Genomic DNA, 20642 nt, shown 5'->3' with positions numbered 1-20642 from the left:
TGGTGGATTCTGGGGATCTCCCTGACTCAGTGGGTTTTCTATTTATAATTAATTATTAGGGTGGTTTAAAAAAAGTGATAATCTCAACAATGAAATCATCAAATGGATTGGATTCCCTGCAATACTCTTGAGTATATATTATTGAGTAAATCAGTGGACATTTTTAATGTGTTCTGTGACTTAAAAATCCAGAACTAAAGAGATCTTATAAATAGCCAAAATATTATTGTACATATTAAACTAATAGTCCTAGTGTTTGTTATAGTTGTATTATGTAAGTGTAATTGTTTCTTTCATACAATTTTTTTAAACTATTGATATATTTGAGTTAAAATTGTCCCTGGTTCCAAATAAATACATTTTATATATATATATATATATATATATATATATATATATATATATATATATATATATATATATATATATAAAAATAAATTTATCACAGTTTTGTTGTGAATATTTTCCATACTGTATAGTACAGTAGTATAAATATCTTTATTCCTCCATACTGTTTAGTACAGTAGTATGCTGTAGTGTACTTATAGTAGTGTATATTTGTCCATACTGTTTAGTACAGTAGTATAAATATCTTTATTCCTCCGTACTGTTTAGTTTGCTAGTATGCAGCAGTGCCCATATGGACTGGTACTGTTTTCTTACATACTATTCACGCTTTCTGACGCCCGCTAGTTTCCTGCCCGCGTCATCACTAACGTGAAGCTAACAGCCTCCTGTCAGAGTGCCGCTGTGTGCACAGTGTTTGAGGAGCAACAATGGCGAGCTGAACGATTTTTTACGAAATACTGCTACATGCCTGGCCTTGTAGCTGTTTCGTGACAACATTATTTATGAAACTGGGCAACGAGGGAAAAAGCCTAGCGGCCTAATCGTCCTGTTTAGCCTTTCCCAGCTATGCTAACTGTGTGACTTGGAAGGTTGCTAGCCTGACGCTAACAATGCACGAGCGAAAATCCTGAACGTCAGAAAGCGGTGCAGCGCCTGAATCCCGGGTAAAAGCCAATTCTTGCATCTGTGTTATATTTTATTTCCGCCTGCAAACGTGGAACTATGGATTCAATTTCTTTTTGTTGTGGTTAATCTTTGTTAGGCTAGTGACACTGCGCATCTTGACTGTAATTTTGTCTTTGCAACATCACTGACACCGTTTTATTTTCTTAGTCCTTGTTGCTGGTCTGTGATTACTGTTTTGGCCACGATATGAGATTGAGGTTTTTTTTTTGTTTTTTTTTTTAATGAGTGTGACTGACAGAAAGCTTGAAACAGATCCTTTACTTATCACGTGCTCCAAATGATGTCTTGTCAAGACCTTAGCTGATCCAGGATCTCATTTTTTAATTCCTTGGTGTAGACAGTGCATGTCAACTGTACACTGTAAATCACTGAGTGTTAATCTCCTTCTCTCCAGCTGTAACACCATGAATTTTGTCCGGCTCGTGTCTCGCCACAAGACTGCCCTGGTGCTCGGTGTCCTCTGCCTCTTTGCCACCATCCTCCTCTTCCTCGCGAAATGCACCTCGGAGACGTTGAAACCTCCTGACTCGCCTGGCTCTGCGCCACGCGCCCAACCCCGACTTGAGCGTCCGGCTTCACCTTCCGACACCAAGGAGATCTCTGCTTTCCTGGTGGTCCTCGTCACCACGGGTCCAAAATACACAGAGCGGCGCAGTATCATCCGCAGCACCTGGCTCTCCAAAACCGACCCTGATGTGCTTGCTTTGTTCGCGATCGGCACAGAGGGCTTGCCGTCTGAGGACATGCGGAACCTAGAGACGGAGCAGACGCGCCACGGAGACCTCCTCCTCTTACCCGATCTCCGTGACTCCTACGAGAACCTGACGCTGAAGCTGATTCGTGCCTACTCGTGGCTCGATCAGAAACTGGACTTCAAGTTCGTCCTGAAGGCTGACGATGATACATTCGCCCGTTTGGACTTGCTCAAGGAGGAGCTGAAGAGTAAGGACAGCAGACGCCTTTACTGGGGCTTTTTCTCAGGCCGAGGCCGCGTGAAAACGGCCGGGAAGTGGAAAGAGAGCACCTGGGAGTTATGTGACTATTACATACCGTATGCTTTAGGTGGTGGCTACGTGCTCTCCGCTGACCTAGTGCGCTATGTACGCTTGAACTCCGCTTACCTGAAGACGTGGCAGAGTGAGGACGTCTCTCTGGGTGCCTGGCTTGCACCCGTCGACGTCAAACGGTTGCACGACCCGCGCTTCGATACCGAGTACAAATCGAGGGGGTGCAGCAATAAGTATTTGGTCACGCACAAGCAGAGTCTGGAGGACATGCTCGAGAAGCACCAGACGCTGCAGAGGGACGGGCGTCTGTGCAAGGAAGAGGTGAAGCTGCGCCTGTCGTATATTTACGACTGGAGCGTTCCGCCGTCGCAGTGCTGCCAGCGCAAAGACGGTATCCCTTGACTTCCCTTATGATGTCACATGCCTTCAGTGTTCTCTATTTATTCGTGGTCCGTGCTTGACCGGCCAGCAGCTTACGTGGACTTATTTAAGGGTTTTTTTTTTTTTTTAAATCCAGGTGTGAATATGGCAGAGCCAGACGCTGACCGGGGTAACACTAAATGGACAAAAATAACTGGGCAACATTTATTTAAGATGACTTTATTATTTATTTGGATTGTGCCAACGCCATGAGCAAGACATTCGTGCAAAATGTCACCGGAACAACAGAGGTGTCGGAGTGCTCAGAAGCGTAAAAAAAAATAAAATAAAAACAGAAATGGAGTCGTATATTTGCATATTTCAGCTGCTGTACACTTTCTTTTTACATTAACAGACAAATTGAGTGCTCACTTCACTAATGTCACATCTATTTCATCTAGCTCTGTCCCGTAAATACTGTAGCAGGCAGGATTGTGTACGTTAGATTTTTTCTATTTGCCTGTCATAGATTTTTAAAAAAAAGTTTATTTTAATTTCGAAATAACCGCATACCATCGATAATTAATGTCGGTGCGCTGTATTATTAATAACAGCCTCAATTGTTATTACTGAGCCGCAGATTATACCTCCAACTTGTTATTTTATCAAAAGTTTTTTTTGTTGTTTTTTTTTATGCGGTGCGTCTGATCATGTTATTTTTATCATAATAAAATTCAGTGAAATTCCACCTCAGTTGACACTCTGCTGATTTGAACTGCTATTAAGGAACTTTACAAAAAACGAATTGGATCTACGATGATTGCAAACGAAGTCCAAACGATCGGGATTCATTTTCCGACACGCAGACACGTCTCAGGTTGTCCTTCACACGCACGAATTCTGGTACGTTCTGCCGATCCTCTTGTCTCTTCTGTTCTTCCAGTTCATACTGAGGAAAGAGCAGAATCACAGAAAAGTCCGATATTGGACAAAAGGTCTCATTTTGTATACCGTGACCACATTTATGGACATCTAGTGTGCAGATTGGATTCTACAAAAACTGTAGACATTTATTAACTAAGGAGCTGGCGGTTAAAGACGCTGATTGGTATGGAACGTTCTGTTCAATTGTTTATAACTGTCCTAATGTTATCTACGTTTCAGGAACTGGAACAGCAAAAATACAGACGAATCTCTCGTAAGCTTGGATTCAATGGGAAGTCTTCGTACCGCGAGTAATCTCTGTCGTCTCCTACTCAGTTGCTGGTCCAGATCAGAGAGGGGCCTCTGAGCCTGTTCTCTTTCCCGCTGCTGCTCCAGCCTCCTCTGCTCCATCACCCTCTGCAGCTCACACTTCTCAGCAGGCAACAGCCCCCTGCACACTCAGCACACCATCACATAAGGAAAATAAGTTTTCATCAAACTTTCTAAACATGAATTTAAATAAATAAATAAATAAATAAATAAATAAATAAATAAATGACAGTTGATTCCAGCAGTACTCCACCAATTAGTAATCCATCCATTTTTTCCCTATTTCTGTTTGCTTTTTCAGAACTTGAAAGTCGTTTTCGTCTGTGAATTATGGTCACAATGTAAAGTGCGTTATAAATACAATGCGATTTTTGTCCACATTTAAAGAATATAGTCACTATATACACGCTGTCGTCCAAATGCTTTTGAAAACCTGTCATTTCGTACTAAACAAATGCCATAGACAAAACACAAAGCAATCGAATAAAAGACAAATATCCCACAAACAAAACCTAAAATCCTTATGAGACTCTAAATTAGTGCTTTATTAATGCTCCACCATCTGGCCAAAAGTTTGAGAACACCTGACCATCACACTCATATGTGCATCTTGAACATGCCATTCCAGATCAAGTCCCTGCTTTGCTGTTATAATACCCACCACTATTCTGGGAAGGCTTTACACTAGATTTGGAAGCGTGCCTGTGGGGATTTGTGTTCATTCAGCCATAAGAGCGTTAGTGACGTCAGGCGAGGAGGCCTGGGGTGCAAGAGGCATTCCAGTTCATCCCAAAAGGTGTTCAGTGGAGTTGAGGTCAGGGTTCTATGCAGGACACTGAGGTTCCTCCATTCCAGCCTTCTCAAAACATATCTTCATAGAGCTAGCTTTGTGCACAGGGGCATTGCCATGCTGGAACATGTTTGGGCGTCTTAGTCCCAGTGAAGGGAAACTGTAATACTACAGCATACAAAGGCGTCCTATACAATTGTGGGCTTCAAACTTGCAGCAACAGTTTAGGGAAGAACCACATATGGGTGTGATGGTCAGGTGTCCACAAACTTTTGGCCATTTAGTGTAGGTGCAGTTGAAGGGTAAAGCAGTTAAAGTGCTGGGGACAAGATTGTGTTAAAAAAAAAAAAACAACAACTGCGTGATCACTTGGAAGAGAATAAAGAATTTATATTACAGAAATGTCGACCTTCTGAAAAGTTGTAAAGCACCTGGTCTTAGTTTGATGAATGATGATTGGCATCTAAACCTGTTCTTGAAACAGCATACCATTTTATGCAGCACTAATGGCAGTGGCCTCTTTCAGCAGGATAATGCATTCTGCCACACTGCAAAAATTGTTCAGGGATGGTTTGAGGAACATGACAAAGAGCTCAAGATGTTGACTTGGCCTCCAAATTCAATCTGATCGAGCATCTGTGGGATGTTCTGGACAAACAAGTCCGATCCATGGAGACCAAACCTCGCACCATACAGGACTTAAAGGATCTGCTGCTAACGTCTTGGTGCCAGATACCACAGCGCACCTTCAGAGGTCTTGTGGAGTCCATGCCTCAACGTGTCAGAGCTGTTTTGGTGGCACAAGGGGGACCTACTCAGAATTAGACAGGTGTTTTTAATGTTACGGCTGATCATTTTATATTTTAAACAGTGCGGTGGAAAACCTAGTGTTCAGTCTTGGAACAAAATGTTATTTGTTCGACAATAAATAACCTTTTCTCTCATTGAAATGTACAGAATGTTTTAGAAAAGGACTGGCTGTATAATTTGATATAGGTCGCCATTGCTCTTTGCCATCGAGTATTTATTTAATAGTAGATAGGAAACACAAGCCAGCTTCCTAAAGGATGAGCTGTTTGGCTTTGCCTTTCCCTCAGGGATGTGTGAGTGCTGTAGTCAGGCTCATGGACTTATTTATCCACATCTAAAGCAGCTCAGACATGCTATTTCCTTCAGCCCAGATCAGAAGTCATGCTCTGGTTAAAAGGCCGTCCCTGATCCCTGTGATCAGCATATGTTCTGAGGTCTTAGGCGGGTGAACAAGACACAAGTTTAGCCCTTCTTAGTTAATCTCCCTTATCAAATCATTTCAAAAATGATTTTGAAATGGCCTAGTGCTTGTAAGAGCTACAAAGTGTGAATCAAAGGCCAACATTCTGGAGTAAATTAATTGTACTGTATATATCTCGATAATCACCTAACCTTGTATCAGGTTACAATAATATCACAATATAATACTGTACATAAAATTCTGACCTAGACACAAGCTCTGATTTTGCAAAGCCAAGTATATTATGGGATATATATGTAATATAGCACTGTTTCAGTATATTAATTGTACGAGGTCTAATGTGGGGCATTAATTTATTAATAAAATAAACCGTGCGTCAAGGATTTTGTGTGAAACGTGTATACAAAATACACTCATTAAGCCAAGCTCTGGACTTGTGGAGATCTAAAAAGGACACTTTATAATAGTATGTATCTTCTTTTTAGTGACTATTAAAACTATTAGCTCACCATCTGTGGCTGACTCGAAGTTCTCGGTGCAGGACTCGGTGCCTCGGTGACTCTAGAACAGGGTTCGACGGTTTCTTGGGCCGAATCAGATGATCGTGATTTTCCATTATCTGTTCCTGTGCTACAGTTTCAGACCTGGAGTTTTCTGACATAAAAAAAGTTCAAATATACTCTTTATTCATCCATATCCTCTATTTTTATTTATTTTTTTGTTAAAGTTGTTAGTGGCTTAAGATAGAATTTAAAGCTGAAAAAAATACCTGCAATATCATTTCTCTCTACATTTCTCGGTGAAACCATCTTCAGATGGGGGACAGAGGAAGTAAAAAAAGGTTCAATTAGTTTGAGTGAATACTTTCCAGTAGCAAATTACTCACGAGTAAGTTTTATATACAGAAATGAATGTTATTGTCTTTTGCCTGTTTTGATACAATTGACTGTCACATTAACAGTGACTCCTACGTAATATAGGCATGAGATTAGACAAAATAATAATACAACCATAAAATAATGCAGTAATAACACATCAATAAGATACTATATAATATTTCAATGATGTACAAAATCTGAGACCATAATATGATGTGAAAGTCGAAAACTTGCTATGTTTAAATCTATTTAAATAATAATAAAAATGACAAAATAATAAAAAAAAATGTAAATGTTTTTGTTACATTTAAAAGTCAGTGTTACAGTTAAGTAGGTCAAAGCAGATGACAAACTGCAAGGCTTCCTGGTATTTTTTTTCCCATGCTGATGAATGGGATTGGTTGCTTTAAACAGAAATAAATAAAATAAAATTCAAATAAAATATTTTGACTATTGATAATGCATTCACTGGATGAAAGAAAATGAGACTGTCGAGATTCATGAGTATTTTGAAGGTCTAAATAAAAATATAAGGAGTAAAAATTTTTTTTGTTTTTTTTTACATAATTAAGTAACAGTATATGTATTACATTTGAATAATATTAACGTAAAAGTATAAATATGGCAAAATAAGACTAAAGTATAGTAATGAAGTACAATTACTGTACAATGTGTATTCCACTTCTGAAGACTGGAATAGCAATCGATGCAAGTTTATTTTAATAATTTATAAAACTATACTAATTAAAAAACTTTAATAATTGTAAAATCTAGACCTAAAATCTGCCCTAATATGAGTTCTGCCTGTTTCCATATGCTAAACATGATAAATCTGTTCTTTACATAATATCAGACATCGGGTCTGATATATACATTAGTTTATTTATTTTGGTTTAGCCACTTTACACTAGCCAATTCAACTAAGTGAACAGAGACAGGAAACTATACTACATGCCTGTAGGTTTGTCTAATATTATTCAGTTATCAGTTCATTTTCTCTGGGAAATTAGCCTCACAGATGCACAAATGCTAATGATATAAATTTTCTTCCCAATTTCTTCCTCTTCTAACCACCCGATTGAATTTCATTGCATAATGCAGATCAGCATGGATCATAAACATGCTTACCTGAGGTACGAAGTACAGCAACATACTCTTTTTCAGTAAGGAGCTAGTTACTCTCAAGCACATGGTAGACACTAGAGCAAACACAAACACACACACCTGCTGAAAATCCAGTGAAGGGTTTGAGTAGAAATTTTACCCAGCAGATGCACGTAACGGCATTAGCCACCTAATCACACCTCTGGCAGGGCATGAGATGGGGCTTGATCAGATTTAAGACAGAGCAGATGGTAGACTGCAGGTGGGCAGGCATCTTTAAATTAACACTTTAAATCAAATGTATGGATTTATAGATAGATTGGTAGATTGCAGATTTATTTTAGAGACATAAGTATTGCTATAACAACTAATTCAGTGGCCTTTATTAATACATTTTCCTGTGTACTTAATAAAATTTCAGATACAATTCACCCTGACAATTGAATATATTCTATGTAATAACCAATACTTTAAATGTATTGATTTTTTCCCTTTTATAGGCCTTTCTGTATACATACAGTACAGCAGTGACATTGAGCACCTAATGCAGGGACATTGGATTTGCTCTCACGTAGATCCAGCTCAGACTAAGACAGACGCACCTGGGCAAACTGCCATACACACTGAAACAGGGGGTTGCAAAAGCAAGCAGACGACAGCTGACTCCACCGTATGTGATTGTCTTTATGCCAGGAAAGCTGTCTATGGTCTTGCCAGGGTCCTTAAGGCATGATTAAGCATGAAGAGAACACAACGCTTCTTGTTTTGTTTGTCAGCTGCATGCTGCTTTGATTTCAATGCTGTATTATGTAAATTATAATATAAACCTCTAAATGTTAAACTGCATGGTGGTTTTATAATGCTTTCAACACAAGCCAATATGATAGTGATACATAGATAAATACAGAAAAAAGACAACTGAACAGAGTAGAGGTTGAATGATAGTAGATTTTATCGATAACTACGTTGTACGGTACCTGCCAATAACCGAGTAATCAACCGATAGTTTTTTTAAAAGTACTGAATACTGAATGAAAACTTAACACTCAAAGTAAAAATATTGCTGAACTTTATTATAAAAATATACAGTACAGGCTGTACCATGAAAATGCACTTTACTTTTTTATGAAATAAATATTAAAGTAAATAAAAGATACACATCCAAATAGTAACACTCCAAATAACAAATAATAGAGACATCCAAAATGAATCAAAAAACACTTCAAATAACAACAAAATTTGTTAGCGATAGTGTTTATTTCGCCTCTAGAGGATGGTCTCGTATTGTATAATGACAGCGGACCCTTCTCAGCCCCTCCCGCAATGGAGCTCCAGCAATTGGTTATTGGTGCCATCCATTTTCTATACCGCTTATCCTACAGGGTCACGGGGAACCTGGAGCCTAACCCAGGGAGCATGGGGCACAAGGTGGGGTACACCCTGGACAGAGTGCCAATTCATTGTAGGGCACACAATCACATACACATTCACACACCCATTCATACACTACGGACATTTTGGAAATGCCAATCAGCCTACCATGCATGTCTTTGGACTGGGGGAGGAAACCCTGCAGCACGGGGAGAACATGCAAACTCCACACACACAGGGCAGCGATGGAAATCGAATCCCCAAAGCTGGACATGTAATGATAAAAGTAATGGTTTTAATGGTATTTGTAGTGGGATCCTTTTTTCAGCAAGGATGTCTTATAACCTGAAAGACAGAGAAGCTCAGTTGGATAATACTCCAGTATGTCACAGATAACCCGAAGGACACTTCGGCATGTGGAGTCACGTGGGCCGGGAATCGAACCGCCAACCCTACGATTAGTGGACAACCCACTCTACCACCTGAACCACAGCCGCCCTGTGATATGCACCTTCCATATCAGAAGGTGGCGGTAATTCACCAATCTGCTGTTCATCAACCGCCATCAAACTAACAACAAGAAGAAGCAGCAGCAGCAGTTTTCCCACAATTCCGTCTTCCCGGAAGTCTCAGCCTTGTTTCTGCTGCTGATTTGGAATGGGCGCTTATTATGGGTGGAAAATAGAAACCAGTTAGCTGTCTCTTACATCTCGGTTTGACTTATTTATTAATAAAAAAAATTCTCATTGGAGAACTAAACGCTGCCATCATGACGAACGGTAGGTCCGCTGACATGATAGCAATCGATTAATCAGTTGTTACTGTAGGAGAAGCGGCCATCACGGTACGGGCTAGCTACATGGCTAAAGAGCTAGCGAGCTAACATTAGCCTGTTAGCTAACTCTTCTGTGGACGTGGCTGAATTTAGACTCTGGTTTGCGTAGCGTTCACACTCACAATTCAGATAATGAGCAATAAATTAGTTGTTTGGGCGGCAACAGGCAGGTTATTTTGTGTGTGTGTGTGTGTGTGTGAGTGAGTGAGAGAGAGAGGGAGAGAGAGAGCGCGCATACACGTCATCTGGACATCAATGTAAACAGCTAGCTAATGAACGTTAGCTATGCTAGTTATCTCTATAGATACACTTTTAATTGACTAGAAAGCCTGTTTTCCTTTCTGACCAGCAGTATTCTCAAAATAAACCGATATATCTGAGCAGTAGGTTAATTATGAGCTGTAGAATATAATCATGTCGCTCTCAGCTGCTTTCATAATTACCATGTAATTAACTTAGACTTTGTTCCATGAATCTAAATAAATGCATTTGTCATGCTATTAAATTACGCATTTCTCTTTATTCTTTATTAGTGTACTCCTTTGACGGCATTGTTGTGTTTGGACTTCTCTTCATCTGTACTTGTGCGTACCTGAAGAAGGTTCCTCGCCTCAACAGCTGGCTCTTATCTGAGAAGAAAGGCGTGTGGGGCGTTTTCTATAAAGGTGAGCGGTTCTTTTTTTGCATCCTGACAAGGGAAGATATGGTTTGTAACTTTCACATGGGAGAAGAACAATCTCGATGGTGTCGTGTGACAGTGGGTGGCAGTGGAGAAGAGATGAGACGAGAAGATAAGATTCATGCCAGAGTGAAGTGCGATCACACCGGCGGAGGAAAAAGAAAATACATAAAGTATTGCTTTTCAACAGTAACATGGAGAAAACGTACCACACAAGATGACGAGTGCTGAAGATCTAACCTCGTGTCAGATCTGAGCGTGGTCCACCTTTAGAAGAAGCCCACGCTACTGCATTACAATACAGGATGTCCCAAACTCTTCATACATTTTAACACTTCTTAGCAAAATGTCTTCCTGAATTTTTAATCCTTAGTTTAGATTATATACAGTGCTGTGAAAAAGTATCTGGCCCCTGTCCTAATTGCTTCTGCTTTTGTGTATATCTCATACTAAATAGTTTTAGATCTTCAAACGAAATACAAAATAAAACAAAGGCAACCTGAGTAAACATACGATAAAGTTTTTATTTATTTAATTTATTGAAGCAAAAAAAGTTATACAACACCTAACTCCCTTAAACTTAATCTGGTTGTGCCACCTTTAGCAGCAATAACTGCAACCAAACGCTTTCGATAACTGAAGATCAGTCTTTCACTTACTTCTAGGACTAGGATTTACTCATATGTTTTGGATCATTGTCTTGCTGCATAATCCAGTTACGCTTGAGTTTCAATTCATGATTCCTTCAATTATTGCAACTTGCCCAGGCCCTGAAGCAGCAAAGCATCCCCACACCATCACACTTCCTCCACCATGCTTAACTGTAGGTGTGATGTTCTTTTTGTGGAATTCTGTGTTTGGTTTACACCAGATGTAATGGGACACCTGTCTTCTAAACAGTTCCACTTTCATCTCCTCAATCCACAGAGCATTCTCTCAAAAGGTTTGAGGATCATCAAGGTGTGTTTTGGCAAAATTCAGACGAGCCTTAATGTTCTTATGTGTTAGCAGTGGTTTTCGCCTCACCACTCTAGATGCCATTTTTGCCTAGTGTCTTTCTGATAGTGGAGTCATGAACAGTGACCTTTATTGATGCAAGAGAGGACTGTAGGTCTTTTGATGTTGTCCTTGGCTCTTTTGTGACTTGCTGGATGAGTAGTTGCTGTGCTCTTGGAGGAATTTTGGAAGGTCAGACACTTCTGGGAAGGTTCACTACTGTGCCGAGTTTTTCCATTTGGAGATAATGGCTCTCACTGTGGTTCTTTGGAGTCCCAGAACCTTTGAAATCGCTTTGTAACTCTTCCCAGACTTTGTAACTCTTTCTGGAATTTCTTTCAATTTTGGCATAGTGTGTTACTGGGTAAGACCTTTTAACCAACTTCATGCTGTTGAAAAAGTTCTATTTAAGTGTTGATTTGAGTGAACAGGGTTTGTAGTAATCAGGTTGTGTCTAGTCCAACTGAACCCCATTATGAATGCAGTTTCATAGATTTGGGGAATTAGTAACTGTGGGGGCAAATACATTTTTACACAGGCCCAGTTGGTACTGGATAACTTTTTTGATTCAATAAATAACATTATCATTTAAAAACTGTATTTTGTGTTTATTCAGGTTGCCTTTGTTTTATCTCAGATTTTGTTTTAATTTCTGAAACAATTCAGTATGAAATACACAAAAACAGAAGAAATCAGGATATACTTTTTCATGCCACACTGAAATTCAGTCACTGTCCAATCACAGCTCTGGGCTGTACATATGGGCGTGGTTGTAATTGGAGAAGGGGAGGAATGCGAACCTTCCTGAATGATAGCATTGCTCTCTGTACATTTAATTAGGATTTCGCAGGGGTTTTTTTAGTGACTGCCGCGGCCAAAATTTCTTGATTTTGCTACGGCTTTTTATTTTTCAAAAACTTGCAGAGTTTTTTTGTTTGTTTTGTTTTTTTTGCCGAAAAACGATTTAAATTGACAAAATTGCAATTGCTTAAAATATTTTTGCACGGTCTTTCACAGTGATGTGTATTTGGACCTTTTTAGCTCTACTCGTGATCGACACACGTGAATTGAAGAGGGTTTTGGCTGAATGCACGTTGCGATGTTATGACGTCACGTGATGCGTCTTGGCCCAAATCTGCGGTAATTTTAAAAAATTGCAAGCTCCTCCGAATATGTGTTGCGGAGTTTGCTTGATTTCGCGTTAATTTCTGGGATCGCCAAATTGCAAAATCCTGAAGGAACCCATTAAAAGGTCCTGTTTCGAACGCGTAATCAATGAACTTTTCAGGACTAAACCATGATAAACATGCTACTATGACTAAAAATACTTTTCTCTCACAGCAGGATGTTTTAAAATGTCTTCGACTTCATTGGAGCATAATCGCTAAAAGCAGCCTCGCACCTTCTTTTGTGTTGTCCTTGGCATGTACCTCACCTGTTACCATATTCATCATACTCAAGTGTGTTTATTAACCTGATGATATATTATTATTTTTCTCCTTACCCCCCCCCCAGCGGCAATAATCGGGACCCGGCTTCATATCGCTGTGGCGCTCTCCTGTTTGTTTATGGCCTTCTATCTGGTCTTCTTGAAATGACCCTGACTGAGCCACCTCGTGGACACTGTTTGGTCGTTGAGGCCTGGAGTACCATTGGAAACACCGAACAGGCGAATCCTACCATCAGGACACACACAGACACTGCTCCACATTCCTACTTCCTACCTGTTCCTCAAGTTGTAACCATCTTGTCAGTCCCGGCTCCATATGATTATTTGACTTGGACTCGAGTTGGAGGGAGCTGCGTCTAAATCAGCGTAACGCAAGAAATACGATTAAGGACGAATGACTTGGATGAATATTTAACCTTTACTTGGTGGTTTAAGGTTACGGTCATGTGGTTGAACATGAAACAGTGTAAACATGACGAAAGACACTATCTTTTCTCTCTCTCTGACTTTTTTGCAAATTGATTCATTTTTGTAGAAGCAAACTGCTTAATATGACACTAGCTTGGTTGCATGAGTTATTAATTCTTCTAATTGGTCATAAATGTAGCCTAATATATTCCTCTTCAGTTGTCCATTTTGCTTTATGATACACATTTCAGCTGAATTTCAAACTTGCCCCCACTTTTCCCACAGTGGCTTTTGGATTTGCATGTTACGTTAACGTTCCTCTCACGCCTGTTAATTGTTTTTAGTGCAACCAAGTCTGATTTCTTTTCTTTTTTTTTTCTTTTGTGTGGTGTAAATATCATATTTATAATAGATATTCCACAGTACAGCAACATCAGTGCAATGTGAAGTGATGGCGGTTGGGATTTGTAAATATACTGTATGAGAGATATATAAGTAAATAATATAATATTAAAACTAGAAATAAAATGTTTAAATTGGGATGGGATTTTCTTTTCTAACGCAATAAGTAATAACAAGCAATCTGTAGTCTTGTTTAGTTACCTGCAAATCCGACTCTTACGAACGAATACACGCTCACGTAGCACTTCTCGCATAGTCAGTGCCAAAGTGGTCGTAGTTTTAACACTGATGTGGAGATTCGACCCTCACGCTTCATGAAATCATTTTGTGTACATGTGTAAACCTGTTCATGGCTCTCAGCGCACTGCTGTTTTTATGGAGCGTTAATGCTGGTTGTCAAGCAGAAGGTTTTTGGTACCTTTTGTTCTTTTTTTGTATTTAAATTGAATTAAATAAAGTGTATAAGCCCTTTACCTGTTCGCACAAAGCGTTGTTTTAAAGCACAGTGCTGTTGAATTCTCGATTCTGATTGGTCAGAAGGATTAATTTATTTTCCATGACTGCAGCTGCCTTTTTTTTATGTTTCTATAGTAATGACTAATTCACAGGGACTAAAGATTAAAGCGTATTTATCAGAGAAAGATGTATAATCGATGAGATTGTGAGGCATGCCGTAAGGAAAGTATTTAATGTTTATGGAAGGAGTCTCCAATGTCAGTGTTTTTGTAACAGTTAGAGGTAAAGCTGTTTCTTGAAGTTTTCCACTACGGCAAAGTGTAAGGAAGGAGGACGATGTGTTTTGCAATTTCTAGGTAATAAGTTGCTTTTGTAAAAAATAAATAAATAAATATATATATATATATATATATATATATATATATATATATATATATATATATATATATATATATATATATATATATAAAATTTTATTTTATTTATTTATTTATTTATTTTAATCTTCAAGATAATGTAAGTGAAGAACAGGAACTAACTTGATTCATAGATGTTCCACAAAATTAAATGCAACTGGAAATGGATGAAAAATAATAGGACGTCATTCTGGGGCTTAGTGGTTAGCATGTTTGGCCACAGTTGGTGGTGCAAATCCCTCCTCTGCCCTGTGTGCTCGGAGTTTGCGTGTTCTCCCCGTGATTTGGGTGTTTCCTCCAGGTGATCTGGTTTCCTCCCCCAGTCCAAAGGTGCGTGTTGCTCGGCTGATTGGCATTTCCTAATTGTCCTTAGTGTGTGAAAGTGTGTGCGATTGTGTCCTGCGATGTCTTGGCACCCTGTCTAGGGTGTCCCCCACCTTGTGCCCCGAGTTTCCTGGGATAGACTCCAGGCTCCCTACGACCCCGTGTAGTACAAGCAGGATGGATGGATGGATGGATGGATGGATGGATGGACATGTCATTCTTTATTAAATAATTGTAATAATAGGAACGTTGCTGTAGTGTAAGAGGAATAAAACTCGACAGGAATCGTGGTAGAATGTGACCTGGCTGCAAAATAGTTCCTTATTTATATCACACATTTATTCCAATTGAGAAGAGAGAAAAGTCTCTGAGATTATTACTGCTGTGAAGATGTAGGGATGTTTGGGGTTTTGATAAAAATTTTAAAGTAAAAATGACAGTTTGATAGCACAAGAATTGTGACTGTATGTCTTGTCAGTTTGGGTTTATTATTATTATTATTATTATTGTTATTATTATTATTAGGTTTTTTTTTTTACATTGTAGTTAACACATGGACGTCTCAATGTGGATAAATGTCACATTTATATTAGCTCATGATGCACAGCTCTACCAGTCCTTCTTTTAAGAGGATTTCTCATCATCAGGTTACAGTTGCATGCACAAAAAGTGTTATTATACACAAACTATCAATCCTACTTCCAAAGATTTATGCACTGCCAGACTTTAAAAAAATGTTTTGCTCCTTTTTAATTTTTTTTTTAACTGCACTACATACATACATACATATTTATTTATCAGTGTGGATGATCTTGACACCAAGTGGTAATACATGAAGCATATGTATGGAGAAGATTCTGTGCCAGATGCAGTAGAAAAGCAATCCCACTCAGGGAAGACGTGAAATGCTCCAGTACACAGACTGGTCTGCTTTTCATTTGAGGAAAACACGCCACGATGAAAAGCATTGCTTTAATGTCACTTTATTTCTTCAGTGAAAAACAATCAGCAGGGTATTGCTTTAAAAAAAAAAAAAAAAGAATTAAACCCCGGATTCATGTCAGAAGTGAATGTGATTCTCCATTGCACTGCATTTCATTTCCATCAGTTTGACCTGCAGCAGTGCTCCACTGAAATGCTATCACTGTCCAAGCACAGATCTAAACTGCATCTAAGGGGCGTGGTTGTAATCAAATTCCTACTACACAACCCTCAATGACATGATGATGAGTGTTTATATGACTACATATATTTACAGCTCACAGCAGGACCTCCACACATACAGTATGACGTGTCGGAATTTTGAGTATATTTATTTCTTTTTTAAAGATTGCATACTGTGTAATACCCAGAGCTGCCACAAGAGGGCGGACAAGTAAAGATGGACGTGACGTGAACAAATAACATGTGAGTAGGAAAACACTGATGATAAACAAGTACAAAACAACAGTTCAAGCGAAGATATCAATCTGCTGTCACACACACACTCTGAAGGAAACAAGTAACAAATCGGAGTAGGTGACTTTACATGCTTTCAAAAATCACACTTTAGCAGTAAAAAGTGTAAAGATACACTAAAATGTACACAATGGTAATATCTTTTCTTTTTTTTTTAACAACTTTACACACCAGTCAGTAAAAAGTCTGAGAGCGGAATAGCCACGCCCATATCTTTCGACACGCCCATTTCTGTACCTGCAGCGACCCACACTTGATTTGTTTAGACATCATGTTCCATTCTATATGCTCTCTCACTCACACACGTCCAATCCACGCGAGATCGCGCAAATCGCGTGCGCGCTCACAGAATGACGACAAACAGGAGGATGCGTGCAGTGTTCAATAACACGAAATGGCAAAGTGTTTTGAAAAGGAGGTTTGTCTTTTTTTAATGCATGCCTTTTTACTTTTTTTTTCAAATTGAATATTTAAGGAACACATTTGAAAGATTTAAGAGACTCTTTGCGATATTCTAGTATAAATCTTTAAGAAGGTTTGTGAAAAAAGTAAACTAACATTTCTACTTAATATTCACTTTATTGGTGACTTTTCCCAAAACATTACCAAAATAAATAAATAAATAAAAATACCGTTGTTTTTGTATCAGAGTACATTTAATATTGAGTAATATTAAACATTGTCAGGACAAGTAAGGGAACTATAAACCAAAAATAAAATATACATATATAACGCATGTTTTCTAGAAAGTACAAAAGAGAGATAAATAACGTGTTATAATGCGTTAGAGATAATATAATTAAATAAAATGTAGCGATAATGTAGCATTAGTTAGTTGTGCGTTAGTTGTGTCAATGGTTTTAGCTAGAAAACCCTAGGTTGCGAATTTTCACCAAAGCTGAAATGTTGAAAACGCTATGCACAGCATGACTCATTTGCTTATTGAACGCGGCACCGAATGAAGAACACTCTCCCCCAGTAAGCAGCTTCACACAGAGAAGAGCTTCACGCGCAGCGACTTCGCAGGCGGATCAGCGCGAGCTTGACTCTGCGATTACAAACTGCACCTGCAGCAGAGATCCATGCACTGATATTGATTTGTGGAGCTGCTGTTGTTTTTGAGTCTTCGGTTCCAGAAGCGAAAGCCAGCGGAGAGGGGAGGGGGGGAGCAGAAGTTTCTCAGCCGGACTGAGCTCGCGTTGTTGGGAGAGGAAGGGGGGCCGAGGATCGGCAGGAATGTCCCAGAAGCAGAGACCCGCTTTCTACCGACAGGAGCTTAACAAAACCATATGGGAGGTACCTGAGAGGTACCAGAACCTCGCTCCGGTCGGTTCGGGCGCTTACGGATCTGTGTGGTAAGTATGACTTTGTTTTCCTCTGCAGTTCGTGTTTTGCATTAGCGTTGCACAACCGAGCTCGTGAAGTCTTTTTAGTTTGCGCGTGCACACTTGCTCAAAGTTAGTCCGGTAGATTTGTGCACCAAAAAAATCAACACCAGGGGTTTGAATCATCGACACACTGTTCATCCTCTTCATCATGCACGCGAATACATTCATACATTCATGCATTATCATTAATATATTCCTCTTCACTGCTCTGGGTTTAGTGCCTGCCTGCCTCCAAGTCCTGGAATCTGTTGAGCTCTTTCAATAGTAGCTCTTTTGTTTACAGTAAACATGCACAAGTTATTAAGAGGGTGAGCCCTTATTTATTTATTTATTTATTTATTAAAAACGTTTGCACCTCACGTGCAGGTTTCATTTGTTGTATGAATAAGGTGGACATTTTAGTAAGACATGCTATGCAGTGTTCTTGGTGGACGGGATGATGTCACCCAGCGTGTCTCTGACTCACACTTCCAGGATTAGGTGGTCTCCTCACTGCTGCTTTAGTGACTCATGCTTGATGGGGGCTTCCTTCCCCTCAGGGAAGTGTGATATTTTACCAGGCAAAAGATATTGTGATCTTTTTTCTTCTTTTTTTGAGTGATAATGACAGATCTCCGATCCCTGACCTGTGAGCAGAAGAATCTGTGATCATATGTTGGGAATGTCATGTGTGGGTGTTTACATGAACGCAGTCCTCCATCCCATTAATGCAACTCTTCCTCATATACTGTCTAAGATACTGTAAAAACCCTGAGTCACATTATCACCACAGAATAGCTCGTAGAAGTTTTACCGCTTTATTTAAAGCTGTTGTTTATATTTTTCTGGCCCAGAATTTTTTAAAAAACATAATTCACAACAAGGTTTATGTCATTTCAGTAGGGGGAGGGGTCAGTTGAGGGGAAGGGTATGGCTTGTCAGTGTTTTTTATAAAAAAATTTTTAAAAATTCATTCAGGAAGCAGAGCTTTCTACAACTTCCAAACCGCTTCTTTAATGACTGTGTATGATCTGGAGCTCGTTATTTCGTGACCTGACCATATTTCTGAGTGAAACAGACTCAGAGACAGCAGGAGGAGGAGGAACATAGTCAAAAATCTAACGACGGACTTGGTGGGATAATCTGGTCGTTTAATTGGTAAAACATGATATAATTTATAACCACAGAGCTCTTGAATTCTCACATTCGAATCCTCAGAAAGTATTTATTAATCTAAAGAAGAGAGAGAGAGGATGATGAGGGAACGACTCTTTATACTGTAGCTGCTGTAACATAACTGATATAACAGGAAATAACCTGTCTAACATTCCTCACCATTCAATGTTAATATAAACGATTAACGCTGATTAATAAATAAATATTGCAAAAATAAGTGGAATAAAACACTTCGGGACATGATATCATCGGAAAATAATGATCTTCGGCATGTTCGCTTCACGTCGCGCTACTCAGTCGATTATTATTTTCTTAGAACATCACGCACCAGAGTTATCGCACAGTATAACGATAACTTGTTTTTCTGGCCCAGAAATAGGCCCTGCCCTGAACCGTAACACAGCTGGTCGTAAAAACGCAACTCATAATTCCTGAGTACGGGTTTGTTTTTTTTGTTTTTTGTGAAGGTGGAGGCTTGTTGCATTGTTATCGTGATTTGCTACACAGGCAACAGAAGGATTTAAAATGACAAACTGCTGCTTTAAGTCCAGGTTGAGATCAGTCAGGCTGGATGTGAGAGCAGCAGGGGGGTTTTGTTTTGTTTATTGCTCCTAGCAGTGCGGAAAAGTCTGCTGTAACAACGCCGCTGCTGTTTGGAGGCGGACCGCAGTACCGTGTTCAGATATTAGGGGTCTATTCTGTTCCACTCGTGCAAAGTGTCAGACTTGGATTAGACATGCAGGAACGTCTTGTTCCAGCGTGCTCGGAGCATATATAGATCACTGTGCCCCACCATAGAAATGCCAGCTTGGTAAATCAGTCTCTGCGGCTGTGGTTGAATGGTTCAGTCCTTTCAGTTCTGGAGCTTTGTAGTCTCCAGGAAGCCACCTGCAGAATAAAGGCAACTTCGTGTAAACCCATGAGGGTAATTACTGTGTGTGCGGTTTTAGGGGACATGCGCTCTTTTGTCCTCGTTTCACTCTGTTGTTGGTGGGCAAACGTGGGGTGATTGTTTTTCTTGCGTAGCTCTTTTTTCCTCCCAGTTAGAGTCGAAAGGAAAATTCTGTGCCGTTGTAGGTATTTTCTCTCAGGCGTGCAGAACCTTTGTGCAACTCGCTCACGCGTTGAGGGCGAAGTGTGCCGTGACATGCTTTCCACTTCCTGAATGCTGTGAATGTTCTGGAATGAAAGTGCAGATGTAGGGAAGGTGAGCACAGGTACAGGTGTGCCTTGTGTTTGAGTTGAAACGAAAATGATTTGAGCGAGAAACGATTGTTAGCGTTTTATTCATGTGTGTGAATCACCGAGAACGTTTCCGACGTAAAACCAGTATGCAGGATGCTTGAAGCATTCCTCAGTGCTGAGTGTTTGCTCTTATTTAACCACAGTCTTTCTGGATCTGGCGCGAGCAGGCGGGAAATTCAGCATTAATGCTACTCGTGTTCAGGGGCCAAGCCATCTGGATGAATTTGTACTGTCGTTCACAGGAACTTCAAGGGATTTTTTTTTTAACTTTGTTTTATTGCAGATTATTGCTCCCTGGAGTGCACTGGGAGCTGTTTGTGCTTTTTAAAAATGTATTAAAATGTTGTTCTTGGTGTTTTTTTTTTAAATCAGGTGAGACTGTCTATCGTGCAAAGTTCTC

At 39.6% G+C, this 20642-nt stretch overlaps 4 protein-coding genes across 6 annotated transcripts in view; 3 read left to right on the top strand and 1 right to left on the bottom strand.

The window, feature by feature from the left end:
* Positions 1–680: 680 nt before the first annotated feature.
* Positions 681–6057, top strand: b3galt6 (UDP-Gal:betaGal beta 1,3-galactosyltransferase polypeptide 6). 2 transcript variants are annotated; one of them, XM_017451108.3, is made up of 3 exons: positions 681–1013; positions 1430–2433; positions 3567–6057. In XM_017451108.3, the coding sequence occupies exons 2-3, from the start codon at positions 1440–1442 to the stop codon at positions 3602–3604; spliced, it is 1032 nt and encodes a 343-aa protein (XP_017306597.2). In that variant the 5' UTR covers positions 681–1013; positions 1430–1439; the 3' UTR covers positions 3605–6057. The 2 variants fall into 2 exon arrangements, with proteins under 2 accessions (XP_017306597.2, XP_053530022.1); XM_053674047.1 differs by having other exon boundaries at positions 682–1013; positions 1430–3305.
* si:ch211-160o17.6 (protein FAM107B) lies at positions 3214–8234 on the bottom strand. Its single transcript, XM_017451109.3, has 5 exons — positions 7684–8234; positions 6447–6486; positions 6187–6331; positions 3633–3777; positions 3214–3351 (listed from the first exon to the last, which is right to left on the bottom strand). Exons 1-5 carry the CDS (start codon positions 7744–7746, stop codon positions 3214–3216), a joined length of 531 nt encoding a protein of 176 aa, XP_017306598.1. The 5' UTR covers positions 7747–8234.
* A 1396-nt stretch (positions 8235–9630) lies between these two features.
* tmem167b (transmembrane protein 167B) lies at positions 9631–14273 on the top strand. Its single transcript, XM_017450123.3, has 3 exons — positions 9631–9809; positions 10399–10530; positions 13056–14273. Exons 1-3 carry the CDS (start codon positions 9800–9802, stop codon positions 13136–13138), a joined length of 225 nt encoding a protein of 74 aa, XP_017305612.1. The 5' UTR covers positions 9631–9799; the 3' UTR covers positions 13139–14273.
* Positions 14274–17262: 2989 nt separating this feature from the next.
* Positions 17263–20642, top strand: part of mapk14b (mitogen-activated protein kinase 14b) — a 29640-nt gene continuing 26260 nt past the window's right edge. Inside the window, exon 1 of one of the 2 annotated variants that reach the window (XM_017450126.3) lies at positions 17263–17809. In XM_017450126.3, the coding sequence (XP_017305615.1) occupies positions 17691–17809 (119 nt within the window). In that variant the 5' untranslated portion in view covers positions 17263–17690. The remainder of the gene's footprint in view (positions 17810–20642) is intronic. The other variant, XM_017450124.3, reaches the window with a different exon arrangement.

This window comes from Ictalurus punctatus, chromosome 21, assembly GCF_001660625.3.
Source record: "Ictalurus punctatus breed USDA103 chromosome 21, Coco_2.0, whole genome shotgun sequence".
NCBI classification, from domain to species: Eukaryota; Metazoa; Chordata; class Actinopteri; order Siluriformes; family Ictaluridae; genus Ictalurus; species Ictalurus punctatus.
This window is presented reverse-complemented; position numbering and strand designations above follow the sequence as displayed.

Coding starts and splice junctions, on each gene's coding strand:
- b3galt6 (XM_017451108.3), top strand. CDS start 1,440: ATGAATTTTGTCCGGCTCGTGTCTCGCCACAAGACTGCCCTGGTGCTC. Junction 2,434..3,566: donor GTGCTGCCAGCGCAAAGACG/GTATCCCTTGAC, acceptor TCTACGTTTCAG/GAACTGGAACAGCAAAAATA.
- si:ch211-160o17.6 (XM_017451109.3), bottom strand. CDS start 7,746: ATGTGCTTGAGAGTAACTAGCTCCTTACTGAAAAAGAGTATGTTGCTG. Junction 6,487..7,683: donor TGCTGTACTTCGTACCTCAG/GTAAGCATGTTT, acceptor CCCCATCTGAAG/ATGGTTTCACCGAGAAATGT. Junction 3,778..6,186: donor CTTCGAGTCAGCCACAGATG/GTGAGCTAATAG, acceptor CTGAGTGTGCAG/GGGGCTGTTGCCTGCTGAGA.
- tmem167b (XM_017450123.3), top strand. Junction 10,531..13,055: donor GTGGGGCGTTTTCTATAAAG/GTGAGCGGTTCT, acceptor CCCCCCCCCCAG/CGGCAATAATCGGGACCCGG.